This window comes from Lissotriton helveticus, chromosome 9 (assembly GCF_964261635.1).
Source record: "Lissotriton helveticus chromosome 9, aLisHel1.1, whole genome shotgun sequence".
In the NCBI taxonomy this organism is placed as follows: domain Eukaryota; kingdom Metazoa; phylum Chordata; class Amphibia; order Caudata; family Salamandridae; genus Lissotriton; species Lissotriton helveticus.
Genome location: NC_136070.1, coordinates 957,779,868 through 957,801,490, shown reverse-complemented (window position 1 = coordinate 957,801,490; position 21,623 = coordinate 957,779,868). Strand labels below are relative to the sequence as shown.

Below are 21,623 nucleotides of genomic sequence, written 5' to 3'. Positions count from 1 at the left end.
ATAAAGACAACAGAATCGAAATATCTGGTCTATTGTGCTTACTTTACAACGGAAACCATCTTGAAATTTGGTTAAAATTGCATTTTCCTACATCCAGTTACTAACACGAGTTAAAATATGTCGTGAGTACATTTTCTGGAGAATATCCATCAAGCTGATTGGCCGGTAATTGGAGGGGTCCTTCCGATCCCCTTTTTTAAAAATTAAAACAATTTCAGCCCCCCTCCAACTTTCGGGGAAATCTAGGCTAAGGCATAACATATTGCACAAGTAATTTATATATGGTGCCCAAACTGTTAGATCATGTTTGTATAAATCACCAGGGATCTTGTCCAAGCCTGGGGCTTTACCAGTCTTTACTAGATTAATTGCCATCTCTGTTTCGGCCAGTGTAAAGTCCTGGGAATCAGTTGGATAAACAAGATGTGGGACATCCACATCAGGTTGGGCATCATCATACTTTTTATAGAGGTTAGTGAAATGGTTAACCCATGTTAGCTCGTCCAAATAGACGTCCTTAGCCACTCTACCTACATGGTTCCCGTTAACTACCAACCTCCAAAAGCCTACATTATCATTCGATCTGACCGCTAAGAGCATGTCAGCCCATGTTTCTTCCTCCCAGGCTTTTTTAGAAGCCTTTTGTGCTGTCTTGTAGTTATTCCTTGCTATTTTTATATCGGATAAAGTTTTAGATTTAATAGCTGATATGAGCACCCTTTTAGCTTCCCTACAGATTCTGTCATACCATGGTTTGCTATGGGACAGATTCTCTGTCTTTTGTTGGTTTTTCTTGGGCATTTTGGTGACTAACATTTTTAAATCATTAAAAAAGTTTTGTGCAGTGACATAAAGTGAATAGGATTTCCCTCGCTTACATTGGGGCCTATATATGGGCCAAAGGTCCCTGCAAAAAGTGTGTATATGTCAGCCAGGATCTCACCATGGTCCAATATAAAAGGCCATTTTATAACACGTCTATTATTACTGATGTGTATCTCAGTGTTATTTCCGTTATTTACATCTACAAGCGATGTGCCTGCAGCTCCCTGAAACAAGGAAGCTTCTATTAAAAGACTCAGGGGAAAGTGATCACTTTCATACCTGTTCTTTACCTCAAAGTCCAGGATACTCGGCCAGATAGGGCATGGAAACAATCACAAAATCTAAATTGCTCCTATAATTATTTCTACTGAAGGTAGGTTTTTTCGAATGGTCAGACGGAAGTCGTCCATTGCAGGCCCTAAGACAATACTACGCACATAATTTGGTTAATTGGACCGCCAAAACCGAACATTTGACCGGTTTGGTATTCTCCAGTGTTGGAATTTGATTAGCTTGGTCTTCATCTTCAAATATGTCACTCAGCCCCAGGACAGGTTCATAATTACAATTCAAGTCGCCACCCAAAATAACTTGATCATCTTTGCCATCTAATCCATTTAGAAAAGAATCTAATTTGGCTAATGTAGATGATTCTTTTGATAGAGGTGTTGGTCTGTTGTAAACATTTATCAGGAGGAGTTTTTTCCCTTCGCATGTGTTGATTTTTAATACTAATATATCAGGAGAATTTACATCTACCACCTCAATCTGTACTCTCAGGTTAACTTTCACCCAGGTTAATAAGCCCCCAGAGGGCCTTCCACTCTTGGATGGTGTGGCGCCTATTCCAAAAGATTTGAATCCTAGTCTATGAGGCGTTACCACCGCCCAGGTCTCCTGCAACAGACAAAAATCATTGGTATCAATGAATTCTGCCCATTCGGGGTCCCTTAGATTCTTTGAAACTCCGGCTATATTCCAGGAGACTAACCTTAGGGGCTCCACCACATCGACCAGGGACGCAGAATGAGTCACCCGTATTGTCTCCTCAGTTGTTGGCATACGTGTCAACATTTCTTCTGCTGCTCCTAGAGCATAAGAACCTCTTCCACTCTCCCCACTTACATTCAAATCCCTCAGTGCCTTACTGGCCATTGGTAAGTTTACTGCAGTTGGACACCCTCGGATAACTCCTTTAGCTTGATCATGACAAAAACCCGAGGATCCCCAATCTTCAGGCTCATTGGGGGTACCATAAGTGTCAAATTATATCGTGAGCAGCCTTTCCCATATATACTTAAGGGGTCTGTGTTCTCATCGCACCCCTCGGGTCTCTGGTTATTATCAATCAGTCTCGGGGCTACCGATTCTGTACTTGTAATTGGACTATTTAAGAGTATTGCAGTAGTTGAAAAATTAACCCCTGGAATCCCCGTACCTTCCGCTCCGATGTAAATGCCATCCATACTAAGGGAATGAATACCACTTCCATCATCCCCTAGACTCACAAGGCGTCAATCACAATCATCTAGGCCGTTGAAGATGTCAAACCTATTTATGGTCTCCAATGGCGTGAAAGGATTTAAGTGATCCATTCTCCCATTAGAGGTAAAGTTGGACCTAGTTGGTACAAGGTTCCACCCATAGGGATCAGGGACCAGCGAGGGATAGGGCACATATAGAGGGTTCCTGACGTCCTGTGAGGTTGAAGGATAAGCTTGTGTTTGCATTTAATGAGGGGGTTGGTACTGAGCTGGAAAAACCACTGATCTTGGATAGAAATACGTCAGTGGACGGGGGATGATGCGATTGTTAGTGTTGCCTGGGGGCCAATTTAATATAAAGTGAACAGCATTGGGGTCCCTAAAATTCACTACAACCACATCACCCTCAATATCCTTTGGTCTGCCCCCCAACCACTGAGTGCGGCGAACGTGTGCGATGTCACCATTGATATTGTTTGCAATTGGCCTATTTAGCCTAAGCCAGTGGATGATCTTGTTCTTTAGTTGGACATAACCTTCCCGTTTGTTTTCTTCCAACACAGGGACCCCTGTAAGAACTACGACGAAAGGCACTGCTTCCGGTGGTAGTTCTGGAAGTGGTACCCGGTTTGGTTTCCCCCGGGTATGCCTAGTGCCTTCTGCTTCCCTTAGTGGTCTCCTCAGTGATATGTCACCTGGGCCTTTAGATGGTTTATTAGCTAGGGCAGCCGAGGTCTGGTCAGGTTTGTATTTTGGCAAATTAAGGGGTACAGTATGTTGCCTATCATTTTTATTATCAATGGGTTTTGAGTTGATTATGTTCGTATTTGCAACAGGAGTCGGGACAGATGTGATGGGTTGGGTTGACAATGTGCAAGTTTGTGTAGCATTATTTGCGGCTAAGCTAATGGGGACTTCCTTTTTTCCCCAGTTCCTGCTCAATTTTCCCTAGTCTTTCTTCCACCTTATTCAATCTTTCTAAAATTGCTAGGGAATAGGTTCTGATTAAACTTTCAATGCTATCCAAAGTGACAATGTTTTGGACTACTTGAGGGACAATGGCATCAGGGCGAGTATCAATACAAGGCTCCCTATCTATCTGCATAATAACTAACGGTAGGGGCATAGGATTTATATCCTCTGGTGCAGCTATAGGGACCTTATCACTTCTAATGATAATCTTTGCCTTTTTGCCAAAGTCGGAATGGCTCAATTTTTGTTGATAAAGTTCCCCCCTTTTCCGTCTTTTTTTGGTAGGGGGTGGGCCATAATTTTTAGGTAACGGATTGACTTTTTTGGCCCTATTCCGTGTATTTATGCATAGCATAGGTAAAGGCGTGGTCGGTGCCTTAGTTATGCTAGGAGTACTGTTATGATTGATGGGCGAGAGGCCATTAGTATTTAACTTAGGGCAAGTACTGGGTGTCGACGGACAGTCTCTAAATACTGGAGGCAAACTATCCAATAATAATAAGCTTTCATTGACATTTTGGCTCCCTTCAGTAATAGAGACAACAGGTGAAGGTGACTGTGACACTAACCTATTCTTCAAACTTTCTACAGAACGACGGCGTTCTGCTCGTCGTTCTGCTAAAGAAACTTCATTGGGAGCATCACCCCCAGACTTGGTAAAATAATTATCCAAGGTTCCATTAGACGTACCCCCTGGCTTGTCCGACATAACTAGGTCTGTACTTGAAGGTGGCAATGACCTGTTTAAAAAGACAACCGGCTTAAGTATGAAAACAGGGTTAACTTGCTTAAGACTGACACGAATAAATAAGTAAAACGATCAAGGGGATATGCCCAGTCCAGTCTCCTCAGGCCTCTGAGGGCCACAGAGGGCCCGCCCTTGTCCCGGGCTTCTCCCGGTCGCTCCCGCGCCGCGGGAATATTGACGGCCTTTAGTAGAAGTGGAGATGCACAGGGGGCGTGTCCTGCAGGGAGAGCGGCCCAGGTGTAGCCTGTTGGGCGCACAGGGACTCCTGGGATACGGAGTCCCTGTCTCACGCTCGCAGCCCTGGTCCGCACAAATTCCGCCCAGGAACCTCCTTCAAGACAGGCAATGCCCCCAGCGACTCCCGCTGATGGAATGGCGCTGCGGGACCCGCGCAGCGGGTCCGGCGAGCCGTGGAGGTTTCGGTGACCAAGAAGGAAAAGCAGCAAGCTGAGTCCAGGTAAACAATAAAACAATCCCAACGTGGAGAAAATGTCAGCCGGTTTTAAGATTGAGGGCGGGGGCGTGTCCTGCAGGGAGAGCGGGACAGGTGTAGCCTGTTGGGCGCACAGGGACTCCTGGGATAAGGAGTCCCTGTCTCACGCTCGCAGCCCTGCTCCGCACAAATTCCGCCCAGGAACCTCCTTCAAGACAGGCAATGCCCCCAGCGACTCCCGCTGATGGAATGGCGCTGCGGGACCCGCGCAGCGGGTCCGGCGAGCCGTGGAGGTTTCGGTGACCAAGAAGGAAAAGCAGCAAGCTGAGTCCAGGTAAACAATAAAACAATCCCAACGTGGAGAAAATGTCAGCCGGTTTTAAGATTGAGGGCGGGGGGCGTGTCCTGCAGGGAGAGCGGGACAGGTGTAGCCTGTTGGGCGCACAGGGACTCCTGGGATAAGGAGTCCCTGTCTCACGCTCGCAGCCCTGCTCCGCACAAATTCCGCCCAGGAACCTCCTTCAAGACAGGCAATGCCCCCAGCGACTCCCGCTGATGGAATGGCGCTGCGGGACCCGCGCAGCGGGTCCGGCGAGCCATGGAGGTTTCGGTGACCAAGAAGGAAAAGCAGCAAGCTGAGTCCAGGTAAACGATAAAACAATCCCAACGTGGAGAAAATGTCAGCCGGTTTTAAGATTGAGGGCGGGGGGCGTGTCCTGCAGGGAGAGCGGCCCAGGTGTAGCCTGTTGGGCGCACAGGGACTCCTGGGATACGGAGTCCCTGTCTCACGCTCGCAGCCCTGCTCCGCACAAATTCCGCCCAGGAACCTCCTTCAAGACAGGCAATGCCCCCAGCGACTCCCGCTGATGGAATGGCGCTGCGGGACCCGCGCAGCGGGTCCGGCGAGCCGTGGAGGTTTCGGTGGCCAAGAAGGAAAAGCAGCAAGCTGAGTCCAGGTAAACGATAAAACAATCCCCAATTTCAGAAGTCATACTGTTATAGTGTTTAAGGGTTAGGGGTTAGTGGAAGGAGCAATGGATAATAAGCAATCAAAGGCTGTCCTGGTTCTTGGATCCAGGTTATTTTTTAGCTCGAATTTGCACAGGTGCTTAGGTACAGGGTAGTCAGCAGCTCTAAGCTGTCCTGGTGCAGGCATCCAGAACACAGAGCAGCTCAAAGTTGCACCAGTGATTGAGTACAGGGTTTTCTGCAGCTCTATGCTGCACTAGTGCTTAGGTTCAGGGTTTAGTGCAGCTTTATGCTGCACCAATGCTTGGGTCTGGAATATATAGTAGCTCAAAGCTGCATCAGTGCTTGGGTCCAGTTTATAGTACAGCTCTAAGCTGCACCACTGATTGGTCTAGGGTACAGTGTAGCTCAAAGTTGCACTGGTGCTTGGGTCCAGGGTATAGTGTAGCTCTAAGCTGCACTGGTGTTTGGGTACACAGTATTCTGGAGCTCAAAGCTGCACCGGTGCTTGAGTCCACGCGATAGTGCAGCTTTAACCCGGTCTACTGCTTGAGTCCAGGATATAGTGCGGCTCTAAGCTGCATCAGTGCCTGGGTCCAGGGAATTCTCAAGCTCTTTACTGTACCAGTGCTTGGATCCGGGGTATAGTGCAGCTCTAAGCTGCATCAGTGCTTGGGTCCAGGGAATTCTGAAGCTCTAAGCTGTACCAGTGCTTGGATCCGGGGTATTCTGCAGCTCTAAAGTTGTCATGGTGCTTGCATCAAGAATACAGAGCAGCTCTAAAGTTGCATCAGTGTTTGAGTCCAGGCTATTCTGCAGCTCTAAGCTGCACCCGGGCTTGAATCCAGGGCATCGTGCAGCTCTAAGCTGCACTAGAGCTTGTATCCAGGGTATTCTGCAGCTCTGAAGATGCCCTGGTGCTTGCATCTAGAATACAGACAAGTTCTAAGTTGCATCAGTGCTTGGGTCCAGGGTATTTTGCAGCTCTAAGCTGCAACACTCCTTGTGTCCAGTTTATAGTGCAGCTCTAAGCTGCACCAGTGATTGGTCTAGGGTACAGTGTAGCTCAAAGCTGCACCGGTGCTTGGGTCCAGGGTATAGTGTAGCTCTAAGCTGCACTGGTGCTTGGGTACACAGTATTCTGGAGCTCTAAGCTGCACCAGTGCTTGGGTCCAGGGTAGTTTGCAGCTCTAAGCTGCAACACTCCTTGTGTCCAGTTTATAGAGCAGCTCTAAGCTGCACCAGTGATTTGTCTAGGGTACGGTGTAGCTCAAAGCTGCACCAGTGCTTGGGTCCAAGGTATAGTGCTGCTCTAAGTTGCACTGGTGCTTGGGTCCAGGGTATAGTGTAGCTCTAAGCCGCACTGGTGCTTGGGTACATAGTATTCTGGAGCTTTAAGCTGCACTGGTGCTTGGTACACAGTATTCTGGAGCTCTAAGCTGCTGCACAGGTGCTTGGGTCCAGGGTATTTTGCAGCTCTAAGCTGCAACACTCCTTGTGTCCAGTTTATAGAGCAGCTCTAAGCTGCACCAGTGATTGGTCTAGGGGGTTCTGCAGCTCCAGGCTGCACCAGTGCTTGAGTCCATGGGATAGTGCTGCTGTAAGCTGCATCAGTGCTCTAAAGTTGCACCAGTGCTTGAGTCCAGAGTAGTTTGCAGCTCTAAGCTGCAACACTCCTTGTGTCCAGTTTATAGAGCAGCTCTAAGCTGCACCAGTGCTTGGGTCCAGGGTAGTTTGCAGCTCTAAGCTGCAACACTCCTTGTGTCCAGTTTATAGAGCAGCTCTAAGCTGCACCAGTGATTTGTCTAGGGTACGGTGTAGCTCAAAGCTGCACCAGTGCTTGGGTCCAAGGTATAGTGCTGCTCTAAGTTGCACTGGTGCTTGGGTCCAGGGTATAGTGTAGCTCTAAGCTGCACTGGTGCTTTGGTACATAGTATTCTGGAGCTTTAAGCTGCACTGGTGCTTGGGTACACAGTATTCTGGAGCTCTAAGCTGCACCGGTGATTGAGTCCATGGGATAGTGCTGCTCTAAGCTGCACCAGTGCTTGGGTCCAGGGGGTTCTGCAGCTCTAGGCTGCACCAGTGCTTGAGTCCATGGGATAGTGCTGCTGTAAACTGCACCGGTGCTCTAAAGTTGCATCAGTGATTGAGTCCAGAGTATAGTGTAGCTCCAAGCCGCACTGGTGCCTGTGTCCCACATATTTGCAAGTGCTTTGAAACATGGTTCTTGGACCATTGGAATTTTTTTAGCAACCTCAAAAGGGGATGGACATTGCAGGCACCAAGACTGAAGCGTGCTGTTTCACCCGCTTTGGGATTTCCTTACTGTGCCAGGTGGGAAATAAACCGCAAGAACACCCCAGTTTAGGATTTCTAGTTGGCCCCTAGAATAGGTTTAAGAGCACGGGCTGTTTGCTCCAGGCCTTCATGTCGCCGGGCACTGAATAGTCTGGCTTCTGGGGGATTATAGGGCATTGTAGGGCGTCGGAGGGCTGGTCGTGCTGAATATCGCAGAATAAATGCAGGTGGAAGGTTTTTGAAAATAGACCAAGTTAATTTATCTCTCTTGAACAGTGTCTCATGGCCTCCCACGCCCCACCTGAGCCTGTGCCCACCACTCTCCGGTACAGAGTGCGCCTCGGGGAGGACACTCAGCGGAAAGGGCCCGAGGATCGGCCGGGATACCATGCCTCCTGCAGGAAGAGGGTGAGCAGGCGAGGACTCACCTCCCCGGAGGGTCCGGAATCGGTGACTGTGTCAGAGGAGTGCCAGGGCCTGGCACAGGCCCAGCTGCCTGCCCGCAGCTTGGCACACGCCCTCGGTTGCCTCTTTCATGGCTCCGCGCACACCTGGCGATGCCAGCAGCTGCTCTCAGTCCCGCCCCCTTCTAACTCACCTGCGGCGGGTTAATTCTGCTATCTATGAATTATTGAACACAATGTGGGCGAAAGGTGCTGGGCTGAGCGCACAGGAAACAGGAAGCGGGTACAGGCACAGTGTGTCTCCAGTAAGCATCGGCCCCACCTATGGGAAAGGACATTTGACTCTTTGGGTCTGTTTAATTCTGTGTTGCCCTCGAATTGAATCATTTCTATAAGCAAAGTGAGAATTTGTCATCACGGCCCATTCACTCCTTCTCTAGGCCAGGATCACCGCGAGACATTTTTTTGACTTCACACCAAGTCCATCCTCACCTTTCCCTGCTCCGAGGGTCTGCCTGTGGTGGCAGCGCAGAAAAAAAGCCTTTAGTGCTTATCCCTGACCTTGTCAGTGCGTATGAGGAAAGGTAAGGCCCAAGGGGCAGATTTACAATAACTGGCGCATCCCTGCATATCAGCAGAGATGCGCGAGTTATTGTGCGTCACGGCTCCGCCACCTTGCATGCGCCGCATTTACAATGGGGCGCACCATGGAGCAAAAATGGACAGATGCGTGACGCATCTGCTGCCGTAAAGCAGCTCCATCAAAGCCCGGGGGGGGGGGGGGGGGGGGGGTGCCCATCCTTACAATGCTGCGCCAATCCTTACGCCTGCTTCAAGCAGGCGCAGGGTTTTGACGCAGCATGGCCTTAAAAGTGGCTGAGTGAAATCTTGTAGATTTCACTCAGCCACTTTTAAAAGGCGTTCCTGCGCAGGAACGCCTACATGTGGCACAGGGCTTTACAACGTGACGCATCTCCCAGATGCGTCACGTTGTAAGTACCCCGCACCATGGCGCTGGATTTGCGCCGCCGCTGCGTCGTAAAAGTGACGCAACGGCAGAATAAAAGAGGCTTGTAAATCTGCCCCCAAGTGTATGGGCGCAGCGCCACGAAGAGGGACAGTGAGTGACATGTTAATTAAACGCAAGGCTTCTCCCCCAGCAGCAGTTAATTCAGACAAACCCAGGTGCGTCACTTTTGCACATATCCAATTTTTGGACAGAACCTTCAAATGTTACGGTCAGTCCAGTATCGCCGCAGAGCTACCACACAATGGGGGCAGTGAATTTAGCTCTGTTATGTTTTGTTATGTTGCATATTTTTTATAAAGTGCCAGGTTGGTCAGTTTTCACGTGGGCTGGGTTGTCCTCTGAAGCAGGTGCCATTAGTTTAGAGTCATGTTCAAACCGCATTACAATGACCAGCTAGATGTTTGGTGGCACGTTGGCAGTGCTTAATTTGAGCCTGTGGTTGCAGGTGGGGGGCCCTGAGCAAGAGAGAGAAAAACACAAAATAGGGAAAAAAGTGGAAGAGAACCGTAAACGTGGAAAAACAGTAGCAAAGTGAGAAAGCAGGGATGAGAAAAAATGTAAGAGTGACAGGTAGTGTCTGGTAGTGGATTAATGAGGCATGAGGTGGAACCAAGACTATGTAGCCTTGGTATTCGCTTTTGATGGTATCCACTCGAGTGCACCTCTGGAGCCGGTACCCTATTTCAGGTGCCGCGACTCTGGCATATGCCTAGGACTGGTCTTATCTGGACCCCTGGCACATTCGCTTGTTTCTTATCAAATTCGGGGTGGTATCTACAGTAAAAAACTACCTCACCCTTTGCGAGGTGCTGTATTGTTGGCCCACGTTCTAAATTGTAACTATACGGCCGATATATCCGTTCATTTTCTCCCGGCGGTGTCTTATTAATTGGGCGATCGCTGCACCATTAGTGAGATCGAGCTCATATGGTGCTCCACGAGCTATAATCTATTTTACCTTTAGCTGATTTCATATCCGACATCAGCTTATACTTGACTGCAAGAAGGTTGTTAATAGCATTTCCGTTCATTTTAGCTCATTGGAATTTATCGCACCTGCCGTTTGGGCCCTTTGAAAACAATAAATCTTAGTTTGAGGATTTCGAGACATTTTGGGAGACGCCATCTATTTGAATCCCTTAAGAAATTGTTGCTTTGAGGATAAGCTATTGTCTTGAATCGGTTTCCAAGATATTTCAGCTAGTGCTACCTTTCACTGATGCACTGACGAAGTTCCCAAGGCACGTAGGGAACGAAACGCGTTGGCTGTGCCTGTGCCCAAAGAAAAAATCTTTTTGATACTTGAATAAAGAAGAAACATTTTCTATACATCTTTTGCTTCATGGACTTCATTTGAGTGCACATTCCACTTTTGGTTTTGAGCCTTGGTATTCGCACCCAAGCCCTCAATAGCACCGGCCGCAGGCTTCTTAGCAGAACTTTTGGCCCGGCACTTATTCCTTTGCAAATTAAGCACTTCATGTCGGTAAGCATAACGGGTAATCAGTTTATCTCCTCTTTGCAGCATGCTTTCTGGCTTTCCAATTCTAGATCAGCTAGGCTTTACCGCTCTCGGAATAGGAGAGGACTAAGAGGCACTGAATCCCAGTAATATGATGGGTGGTCAACAGCATACACTGTGAATGCAGGCGTCACCTTCAGGGACATTGACAGCCAAGGAATACTGGCAGATGAAGTGGACTTTAACTTATAAAAGGTCCTTCATGGTGTGTCTAGGCAGTACCTTGGTGGAGCAGCATGGGCGTCCGTAGAAATGTTTCCAGGGGGGCACATTTTTAACTTCATCACCATCCCCCTTGCACCCTTCTCCCCTCTGCCTTGCACCCTTCTCGCCCTCCCCGCAGCAGCAAGCTACAAACAACAGTGGTGTGCAGTATAGTTGAACGGGAGTAGCTTGGAGGCACCAAGGAACTATGGGGCAGATTTATCAAGACTTTGCTCTGTGTCACTTTGTACTGGAGCAAAGTCTTGATCAAGTATTTACTTTCCAGTCACTCTTTTTCTGTGATGGAAAGTAGCCTTTAAAGTAATGTACATTGTGCTTTGCGCTGCTATGCACTATTCTGTGTCATGGAGGCGTCCCATGGTTTGTCTATGGGCGTTCACACCCTACCACCTGTGTTTTTTGACTCAAAGCCCTTGCTACTAAAATTTTTAGACAGGGCTTTGCAGAAAAAAATAACATCTCCTTGAGGCAGGTGCTAAGTAGGACAAATCTTTTCATTTCTCCTGACTGTTCATATATTGTTTGTCTACTGCACTGTACAGCGCCTCTTCAACGAGTGAAACATTTAACCGCATTCGTGCGGTGCAGATTTCCGCGCTGCGCTGCATTTTTAAAAAAACAGCGGTGCATGACGAGCTCAGCTCGTCATGAGCGTACGAGAGGCGTAACTCATGACGAGCTGAGCTCGTCATCCGCCTCGAAGGGGTTAAAGGATGATCTAGGCATTGTATTTTGTACTGGAAGGATGCCTCTACAGTACAAACCTATGCTACGCATCACACACACTTTTGCACTGTAGTACAAAGGTGTTTGTGTAGCGCTAGCCAGCCTATTTCTGCACCAGTGCAGGGGGAGAGTGCAGCAACGCAATGTCTTAGTACATATTGCTCTGTAAGGTATAGCACAAATCTCTCCCAGTCGCTTTACACAGTGGAGCAACTCTGCTGCACAGTGCTACATAAAAAAAAAAATCTGTCCACTCAACTCCTTCTGCACTTCAGTGCTTAATTTGTATAAATATAAGTTCCAGGGCCCTCTTCAGGAGGCCACTTCCACTTGCACCGCACATTGTCCTTGCCAGCGCTGCAAACTGCAGTAGCAACACAACTACTAACCATCACACTCCCACAAGTGTGACAATTCTGACTATTCCAGGATCTCAAGGACATAAGAATGGCTTTGGCAGCAGGTATTAGTCCTTTTTAATTTATACTGAATTAATAAACAACCGTTGTTATGCTTTTCTTTAAATGAGACAAACACGGCCACCATGTGGTAGACCGATGTAAGTGCTGGTGTTGACAATTAAGTACCGAGCACCGGAAACCACTGGTTCAAATTAAGAACTGGTGCCCTCTCCATCCAGCCTTCCCAGTGCACAAAAGCGTGCAGCAGAACAGTTCACCGGACTTAGCATATTGCCCATTCCAACACTTAAAGGCGCAGCACACTCCCCGTCCTTACTCCTCCTTCAGTCTGTCAATATTATGCGGCAGACTAGGATACAACCCCAGTCCATGGAGGATGTACTCCCTTTGTGCACAGACCTTGAAGTCAAGTCTCAGAAGATCATCCTTATAGGGGGGCTTCAACCTGTGGGTAGATACATAACACACATTTGCCAGCGATGTCCTTTGAAACCAGGAAGCCACGGGCAACAAGCACCCAATTAAACTCATGATCCACAAAGACGAACACATACTAGATCTGGTTTTCACGCTAAACAAGACAGTTTTTATGGTTGGACCACTTGCTAATCTCTATAGAAATACCAAGGAAACCAAGCTCTACTTGTCAAGACCTTGCAAGATCCCAATGCTAGTATGATCACTCAACAAATTGTGTCAGGCAAGATTCAAAGAACTCCATCCAGCAGTAAAAACACCTCCACCAAATGAGACAGGTACCACATCATTGCCTATCAAATCACACACTAAAACTTTCAATGTGGTATTACCCCCAAGACTACAGCAGAGACCGACATAGGGGGAAAAGTCACATTTCGCTTCTTGAATCAGCTAGACAACAAACCATACAAGCAAACTCTGCAAAGTCTAACACAAGTCTAACATAAGTCAGTTAAAAATGTCTTCTCTGGTCTCACTTTAACTATGAAATGTCCTGATAACCATCTTCGACACAAAAAATATTGAAAATTCAAGGCACCATCCAGGCAAACTCCAATGCACCACCATACCTCCAAGTCAGAAGGAAAGGCCCCGATTCTTTTTCTGGTTGACACACTGTTTTTCCCTCTCTGAGCTCAAACGTGCCGGACACTAGCAAAAGCCTAGCGAGTTAAGGTTAACCAGCCCCTTGCCCTTGTTTCAATCAAGTTTTATTTATTTGTTTTGTTATTTTTTTTTTGTATACATTCACTGAAAGGTTTTTCCTCTCCTAGGACAACCCCGCCCCGATTTACTGGGCGTTGGACATCTCCTGGCACATCACAGCAGCAGATTCTTCCATTCAAGCCAATGTGCATGTCTTCCTGGAAATAGGACTTACCAGATGCCACCACCAATCAAAGGCAAGGAGGCAGCAAGCTCTCCTTCACATGGTGATAATGCATGGGAGCAAGCAGGAAACATGCTCCTACAACTAGCAGGCACTTAGGAATTCAAAAGTAGCAGGCCCCCGATTGTGCTAGTCCGGCCATCAGGGGAGATAAGTACTTTCCCTGTCGACCGGTAGGAAGTCCGGTGTTTTTCTCGACATCTAGGAGAGTGGCACAGCAATAAACCAAGATGTAGGAATGAAATCTATGCTGGCTGTTACTTTCTCGAACGTGAAGGAAAGTTGCAGTGGCAGAGTTCTGTGTCAGATGGACCTATGTGTTTGGGGAAGAAGCTGGGCATCAGATCTTAGGAGAAGTGACCTTGCACCAGCCAGATACAGAGCCTAGGGGACTACGAGGAACCCTGGCAGCCATCCGCGAGAAGCTGTCTGCTACAAAGCACGAGGACACCGCAGTCGGCTGATCAGGACAAGCGGCATTATTGCACAATGACATCTAGGCCAAGGGAAGCTCATCACTATCACAACATATCAAAGGATGAGACTACTTCATCCATGATTGCCCAGTCCAGCTCTGGGGAGCACGTGTGCATCTTCTGGGTGTCCCCAGAGGTCTGACGGATCATCCTAACTTCACCCCTGCCTTGGCCTGGTTCAGAGGGCTAGCTGGAGAAGCGAGCCCCAATTGCCATATGGTCACCCTTTGAATCCCCTGTCCCTACTCATGTTTTGACTGCTGGCAGCGCTAAACTGGCCCATCCGGTGCCCATTGGTGAGTGTCACCATCCTTCTGGGTGCCCACCACTGGAAAATATTGACGTTGACTTGTGGGTTCTGAGTACACACCCCCACCAAGTTTTGAGTCAACTGAGGACCTCAAGGTGTACTGGCAACTAGACCAGCAAATGTCTCTAACTACTGAGCCCAGTGTCTTGTGGACTCAAACTTTACTGACTGTACCCATGCCAGGGAAGGGGGAACTTTCATTCTTTTTGTAGGGTGTCCATGATCAGTCTGTCAACAATTCGGTTTCATAGCAGGTGTGCCATCTGTGGGGCAGGGGCTTGACTTTAACAGCTAATCAAATCCACCAGCTACTGAAACGAAATTACTGAAATACAAACATTAGTAAAATACCTCTTTAGCTTTGAAGTGTGCCACTGTGTAAGCTAGCTAGAGCTGACGCATTTTGGTCTCGTTACACCAGAAAATACTTTGTATCAGGCTCCACGCACACTAGGCTTCCTATGCTCCTTTCATTCCATCATCATGCAAGCTATGTTTTGTTCAAAGCTGCCTATTCTGCCCTCAATGAAAATCCCTCACTGGACCCTTAGGCACTAAGGATTCATAAGCCAGAGACACAGGTGTACTGCGCATGTGCAGGAGAATGTTGTCTATCCTCAACTTCCTCTCTGGGATTTTTCTATATTATGCATGCCTTCTCGGGCAGTGTTTTGACATCCAGGTGGTCCTGGTTGCAACACACCTATTGGAGCATAAAAGAGAGCAAACCCTTTCAGTTGCTGCTTCACACCTGTTGTTAGTGGTTCTACACCACCCTCCAGCTAGCTTCTCAGAATCAGATGGATTTGGCCTTTATTACTTTTTGCTTCAGTTATTCTGCTCCTGTCATTCTGCTATACTCACTCGGCCTCTCCACAGACACAATGTTAGTGGCCCAGTCAGTCAGTTTAAGGAGAGGTGTGGCACAGCGGCCAGAGCGGCTGACTCCGGAGTGCCGGGCTCGTGGTTGGATCACCGGCAGCAGCTCAGCTCAGCATCATGTGACCCTGGGCAGTAGCTCGCTTAATCTCCCGACCGCCCCTCAGCGCCTGAATATCCTTAGGGGTGATGAGTGTGAAAAATGTGGAATTATTATTATTATTTTATATTCACCCAGCAGTCCCAGCTCCTTCTCAGTTCTTCTGCCATCTGCCTTTGAATGTTTCAGGTCTCCTGTTCTGCCTTCAGTCTTCCAGCAGTACTTTGGCTGCACTCATCCTGATGTTAAGTGGTGGTTCTTGTCCTCTTCAAGAGGCATCTTAATTGTTGGAGTGTAGGCTAGTGTTCTCCACCTGTCTAAACTTACACCTGACTGTAGTTGCTCCACATGGCTGTGCAGAGCTTCACAACCATCTTTATAGGCTAATAGGGTTCATATGTTCCAAAGTTAACTGTTTTTATAGGGATTAGATCTTAATCTCTATAATGCTTTTTAGAGGCCAAAACTCTGGCCAAGAGCAAATCTAAAGCATACCTTGGTATTGGACTGGGTGCAATAATGCAATAAATGTTTAACAATCTTGTGAATTTAGGATTTTTTGAAAAGGCAGAAAACCTTGAGATTACCCTCATTAAAATACTGCTCCCATCCTTCCAAAATGTCTTTCATTGGATGAGTTTCTGGTGCAGTATTGTTTCTTTCACATTACTTTTTTCTATCATAGTACCATTTGTTTGTCACTGTGTTCGCAATCAGTGGTGTATTCTGTGTGTCATGGGCCCTAGCGCAAGGAAATAAATAGGCACCCTGGCCTCTGTTTGAACTGTGAATACTGCAATAATCATGGTTCAGTGGATCTCTCAGGCCTCTGTGCACCTGTGCCACTGCACCTGATGCACCAATGGAAGCTGAGCCCCTGTTTGCAATATACTTTTTGCCTGCAGGAGTGTGTGTACTCCTTCAATTAATAGGTACTCTTGGATTTGAGAGTGCAAAGGAGCAGAATTAAGTAAGAGATTTTACAAGTTAAAGCTACTTACCCTGTATTGAGTGGGAATGGAAGTTAGTTAGGAAGGAGTGAGCACCAGTGCTTAATTTGTAAAATAATTTGTAAAAAAAACATAAGTGCCAGGACCTTTCGTGGAAGGCCACTACAGCCTGCATCACCCATTGCCCCTGTCAGCGCTACCAATGACAGTACCAAGGTAAGACCTAACCAACGCACTCCTACAAGTATGACAATTCAGACTATTTCAGGCCACACAAAGCTATGATAATGGCAAGAGAGGCTGGCTTTATTCACTTTTAATGAGAACTGCCAATAAAAATGGTTGTAGTGCTCCATTCAAAATTAAACAGACAGCACCACCATGTGGTGGACTGTCACTAGTGCCGGTGCTGACAATTTAGTGCCGGTGCAGAGCACTGGTAACAACCGGCTCAAACTAAGCACTGAGTGAGCCATGCTGCCACAGGCGGGAAAACATCCTTTGGAAATTTAAGTCATCTGGCCACAATGCATATATAGTAAGAAGCTCGCATAATGCAAATCTGCTGCAACACAGCCAACTATGCTGCTGCGAGACAGCAGCGACTGTTTGGATCCAACTTCAAATCGCCCCCAAAAATCCCAGTGTGCGCCTTGTTTGAAGTGAGCCAGACTAGGCTGTTCCTAATAATTGTCCCCAATAAGAACTCTGGAGACAAGAGAAGAAAGAACACTTAGACAAGACAGCTTCCAGAGGAATTGAAAAGTTGCAGGACAAACACGGGACAGCATTTCAGTAAGGTGGGACTGGCAGCTGGTGTATATGCCCAGCCTCCGATGAAGGTTACTAAGTGAGGCCCTAGCCCCGGGGGCGTAGCTTGGGGGGGGGGGAGGGTGTTACACTCCCCTAATAAATGTGTTATGTTATAAATAGTTGGGAACAGGTGCTTTCAATCTGGGTATGGTGAGGTGTCTGTTGGATTTCACCTGGGAGTTTTACATGCAAACACAAATACACACTCTCTCCTCTCTGTTTTGAAGCTCTTACAAAAGGTTGGTTATTTTACTAAATATTTTGTATTAAGTACCACTATCCATCCGCACTGCTCTCCCTTTCCACTGCCCCTTTAGACCCCCCCCCCCCCCTCGTGTCCTGCTTTTCAGATAATGTGTGTTAACAAGATATGCCAGGGTGATGGTTTGGAAATCTTAAGCTCATACCGCCTCAATTTTACCGACCAAGCTACACCCCCGCCGAGCCCAATACTACTTCCTGCGACTGTGTCTAGCCCAATGGACTCATTAGATTTGTGCAATTTGCTCCTAGTACCAGGGACTTATTAAGAAGTCCCCTTTGGATGCATGATTCTCTCTGCTACAAACCCACTGTGAGATCGGTCTAACGAGTAAAAAAGAGGTTGCTATAGAATCAACCTATCTTAACCCCTTCTATGCTGATGACGGCCCCTGTCCGTCATCCATCACGGTAAGCGTGTGCTGATGCAGGCTGGGGGCCGTCATGATCCCGCCCACTCTTCAAAACAGCCGCACAGGCGCAGAATCGCGGCCGCGCCCAAGGGGTTAAGCCTGTCTCATTGGGACAGGCTGAAAGCGAGGGGATATATTTTACACTTGCAAATAATTTAATTAAACGTGCTGGCCATCCAAACTGTATACACAGGGCTTCTCTGAGCTGTGTCCTAGGTCAGACATTTTATTTGGAAGCCACATTTGGTGTGATGTGTTCCCATAGGCCCTGTAATACCACTGGAGAGGGAGAGAGTCATTTGTATGTGTACACAGTGGTGGAAACAGTTGCTTAAGACACTGCACCATTCTAGTTGGTTTACATTTATTTCACTAGCAGAGTGGAAAGGTCTTATGGATGGCATTGGCCTTAATGAGTTACAGTTATTTGTGAGAACTCCTGTAGATGTAAACGTCTACTGATGATTGTATTGGTCAAAGGGCAAGAAGGTATTGTAGAGAATTAGTTTGGTATGCTCTGTTATGTCATATTAAACATGTTATGCATAGAGTCTTCTTTCATCAATGTGCAATGGAAATGTATTCTAAATATAACTTCCACCCGTTGCTCTTCCTTGTAAAGATGTAAAATGGAGGCGACAGAGCAGAGCACAGCACAGAGCAAAGTGGGAGGTCATTAACAGCAGAACAGCCTCATCTAATAAATCTGCTTCTCAAAAGCTGAAAAGAGGGCCCTGGAGGGCACAGCTGGCATGGAAGTGGTTGTGCACATGTTATGCATTTTATTTTTATGCTGGATTTCTCTGCATACTTCACATGTTCAATACATTACAAACCACAAGGTTCCTGCCTCTCTTGCAAGCAGCTTTGGACATTGACACCGAAGATACTTACTTCCCTGCTATCAAACTCCAAGGGATGAGGGCATCGCTTGAGCCCAGACCAGAAGGGAACACCAGAGGTGGTCAACTGGAAAAAAAGAAGACCGTAACAATGTCATAAAGAAGGCAAAAATCAGAATACATCATCAACAACTTTGGAACTATAGAGTTTATAACTCGATGCCTAGGAGGTTGTAGAATGGAACTGAAAAGGCTGGGTCTGGGGGCAAACAGCCCTAATTCTAGATGGTTAAATCTGCTACAAATGTGCAAAGGCCAAGTGTACCCAGTTTACTGGTAAGAGCACAAAACCCCAATAATTTGAAATAGTGTTTATGGAGACTGTAGAGGAGAACAGCTTGAGTAGGTGCAAGAGGAGGGGCAGATGGTTGACTCCATGTGATTCCTGAAGTGTAGCCGTGGAGGGGGCTCCCTTGGAAGACTGTATATTAAACAGCAGCACCCCCTTGCCATACTAGTTATGGGGTGACTGGGTAAATAAAGAACAGGCAACATAAGTCCGGCTGGAAAAAGAATGAGGATGGGTGGTGTTGAGATGTCTCAAAGGGATTTTGAAGAGCATTCCCCAACCTGGTGTGTGGATGCAGGTAGGCGTGTCTGCCTCACGTCAAGCTTCTGAAACAGTTGAGCGGGCAAGTTGAAGGAGCTGGCACAACTTCTGCACAAAGGAGATGCTAAGAACACAATCATGGCCTCCACGCACAACCAAGGTCAATACATATCTCCACAAACAATACAAAAAAGGGAAATATAAAACAAAAAACTGGCTTATTGACTGCTCCTAGAAGAAAATGGACAATTATATACACTGTCATTGAGGGCTCAGTACAACAAGTCCCTGTAAAGTCCAACCTAGGGGTGCAGTCCTTCTTCTAACAGTAGAACTTGTTGGAGGGTAAAGCCAAGGCCACAGGTGAGGAAGGGCCTAAGAAGGCTGAAGGTGGAAATGGACATGGCGGGAAGGGCTTGGGGCCCTGATGGGGACAGACTCCTGCACACCGTTTGTTAGGTTTCGCCTTGTGATCCGCTGCGCAGCAGCGTTCGTGCAGGCGAAATCTCATGTTTTAACAGTATGGGCACTTTGTCCCGCCTTCTCTTCCATTGGCTAGCTCCATAAATGGAGGCTAGCCATTGGAAGAGCGATCTGTCCGTCATTGCCGGAGCAGATTCGTGGGCGTTCCCGCGATTTTTACTCATCCCGCCCCCTTGCGATCGTCATGCGGCAGTGGGTGGTGTTTTTTTTAAAGCTTTGTTTTCGCCATTTTGGAAGTGTCGTTTGCAGGGGTAGGTTGCGCGATGTCCCGCTGTCCATTCCCGCCCCCCCTCCCGCTGTCCGTGAGCCCGTTCCTGCCCCCCCTTCCGCTGTCCGTGTGCCCGTTCCTGCCCCCCTCCCGCTGTCCGTGTGCCCGTTCCTGCCCCCCTCCCGCTGTCCGTGTGTCCGTTCCCGCACCCCCTCCCGCTGTCCGTTCCCGCCCCCATTCCCGCTGTCCGTGTGCCCGTAGGTGCTCTTTTTTTCCTGTCAGTTGTTGTAAAGTCACGCCGTCATTTTCGTAGGTCGGCTTTGCATATTGTTTAGTTGGCTGCATTCCCTAGTCTTCCCTCCCCAATTTTGTGCGTTCTCTCTTTCCATCACTCTGATTGTCTCTGCCTCTCTAAACCTGTTCCTCAACCTCTCTCCCTTTCGATCTTTCTCCCCCATCTCATTAACCCTCTCTTTCTCTCTTGCCAACGCTCTCCCTCTCTTCTTCAGTTCAGACCCTCCTGCTCTCTCTCTCGCTATCTTTTACCCTCTCCCTCGCCCGGCTCTGCGGGCTCTACGTAGTTCTCTGAGCTCTTGTGTGTGAACCAGTTCTCGGGATGTTTGTTGCTCTCACAACGGCTCCCTCCCTCGGCTTGCATGACGCCCCACTCGCTCCTTTTCTCATGAGTCTTCCTCTTTTTTAACTTTCCTCCTTCCCTCCTATCTCTCCCACCCCTGTAATTTTCATTTGCTTTCCTTCTATACACACGTATGTCCTCATCTTCCCAGACTTCCAAGCACTCTCTCTCGCTCCCTTTTAACCACCCACGCCCCACCGGCTCCCTGCTGCTTTACACCTTCCTCACTCTGTAATGCTCTCGCGCGATATTCTTTTCAGTGCTACCTCTCTGGCCAGCACCCACTCACTAATTCAAGTTCAAATGAACTTTATTGGCAGGACAAGTTCAATCAGTGTTCCACAGTAAATAGAAGACACTGTACAACCAACGGACGCGCTGCTCAAACGCACACTTCTTTTTTTTCAGATAGGATTGACACAAAGCCTTTCACGGAAACGGAAATACAGTAGACGTTCGTGCGATTGCGTTTCACGGCCAAATCGGTGACAAGAAGTAATATATCTGGCAGCTATTTCTGCCGGTCGTCTGCGTTTTCATTGCCCCTCCTGTGAGCACGCTGTCAAAAGTACTCTCAAAGTAATCAACCCTCTCTCTCTCGCAGGACTCTGTCATGGCACCACCCTTTCCTCTCTCATCTGATTTCCACAGTTACTCTTATCCATTTCTTTTTAGCCCCTTGTCTTCTCGCCCCTACCTTGATACTCAATCTCTCCCCAATGTTACTTATATCCAGTACCACTGAAATTATGCGTCAGAGGAAGGCCAAATAATGTGGCAAGAAAAGGCAAATTATGCGGCACATTTGTGATAGTATTATTTTGTCTTTTTTACACTTATTCACATTGTCTGGACATAGGCTGCACCTCATTGCTAATAGTTTAATGCCTAAATATAGCAAGAAGCAACAGAAACGTGGCCAGGCAACCTTTGCAAAGGCCCTTCCACTGCACAGCAACACAGCGCTGTGTTTTTAGTAACCTTTGAGCCGCTTGATCTAGGATTTTTTTTTTTTTAATTTGAAGATTATGCAGCGGTTGATGGATTAGGTGGCAAATGCGGCAAAACCATAATTCTGCGAAAAACACAGCAGGCGCACAATCGCTTATAGCCTATCGTTAAAGTACTTTTAGTACTTCACTGCAGCACAGAGGAGAGCAGTATATTTGATCTGTATGAATTAAATTTAGACTTGTGCATGCTCCCACGTGCAA

At 47.5% G+C, this 21,623-nt stretch overlaps 1 protein-coding gene across 1 annotated transcript in view; it reads right to left on the bottom strand.

Annotated features, from left to right (window-relative positions):
- The window catches only part of UBA7 (ubiquitin like modifier activating enzyme 7), a 1,199,654-nt gene that overhangs the window by 693,673 nt on the left and 484,358 nt on the right, over window positions 1-21,623 (bottom strand). Inside the window, exon 18 of the mRNA XM_078661236.1 lies at window positions 18,524-18,598. Coding sequence (XP_078517362.1) covers window positions 18,524-18,598 — 75 coding nt within the window. The remainder of the gene's footprint in view (window positions 1-18,523; window positions 18,599-21,623) is intronic.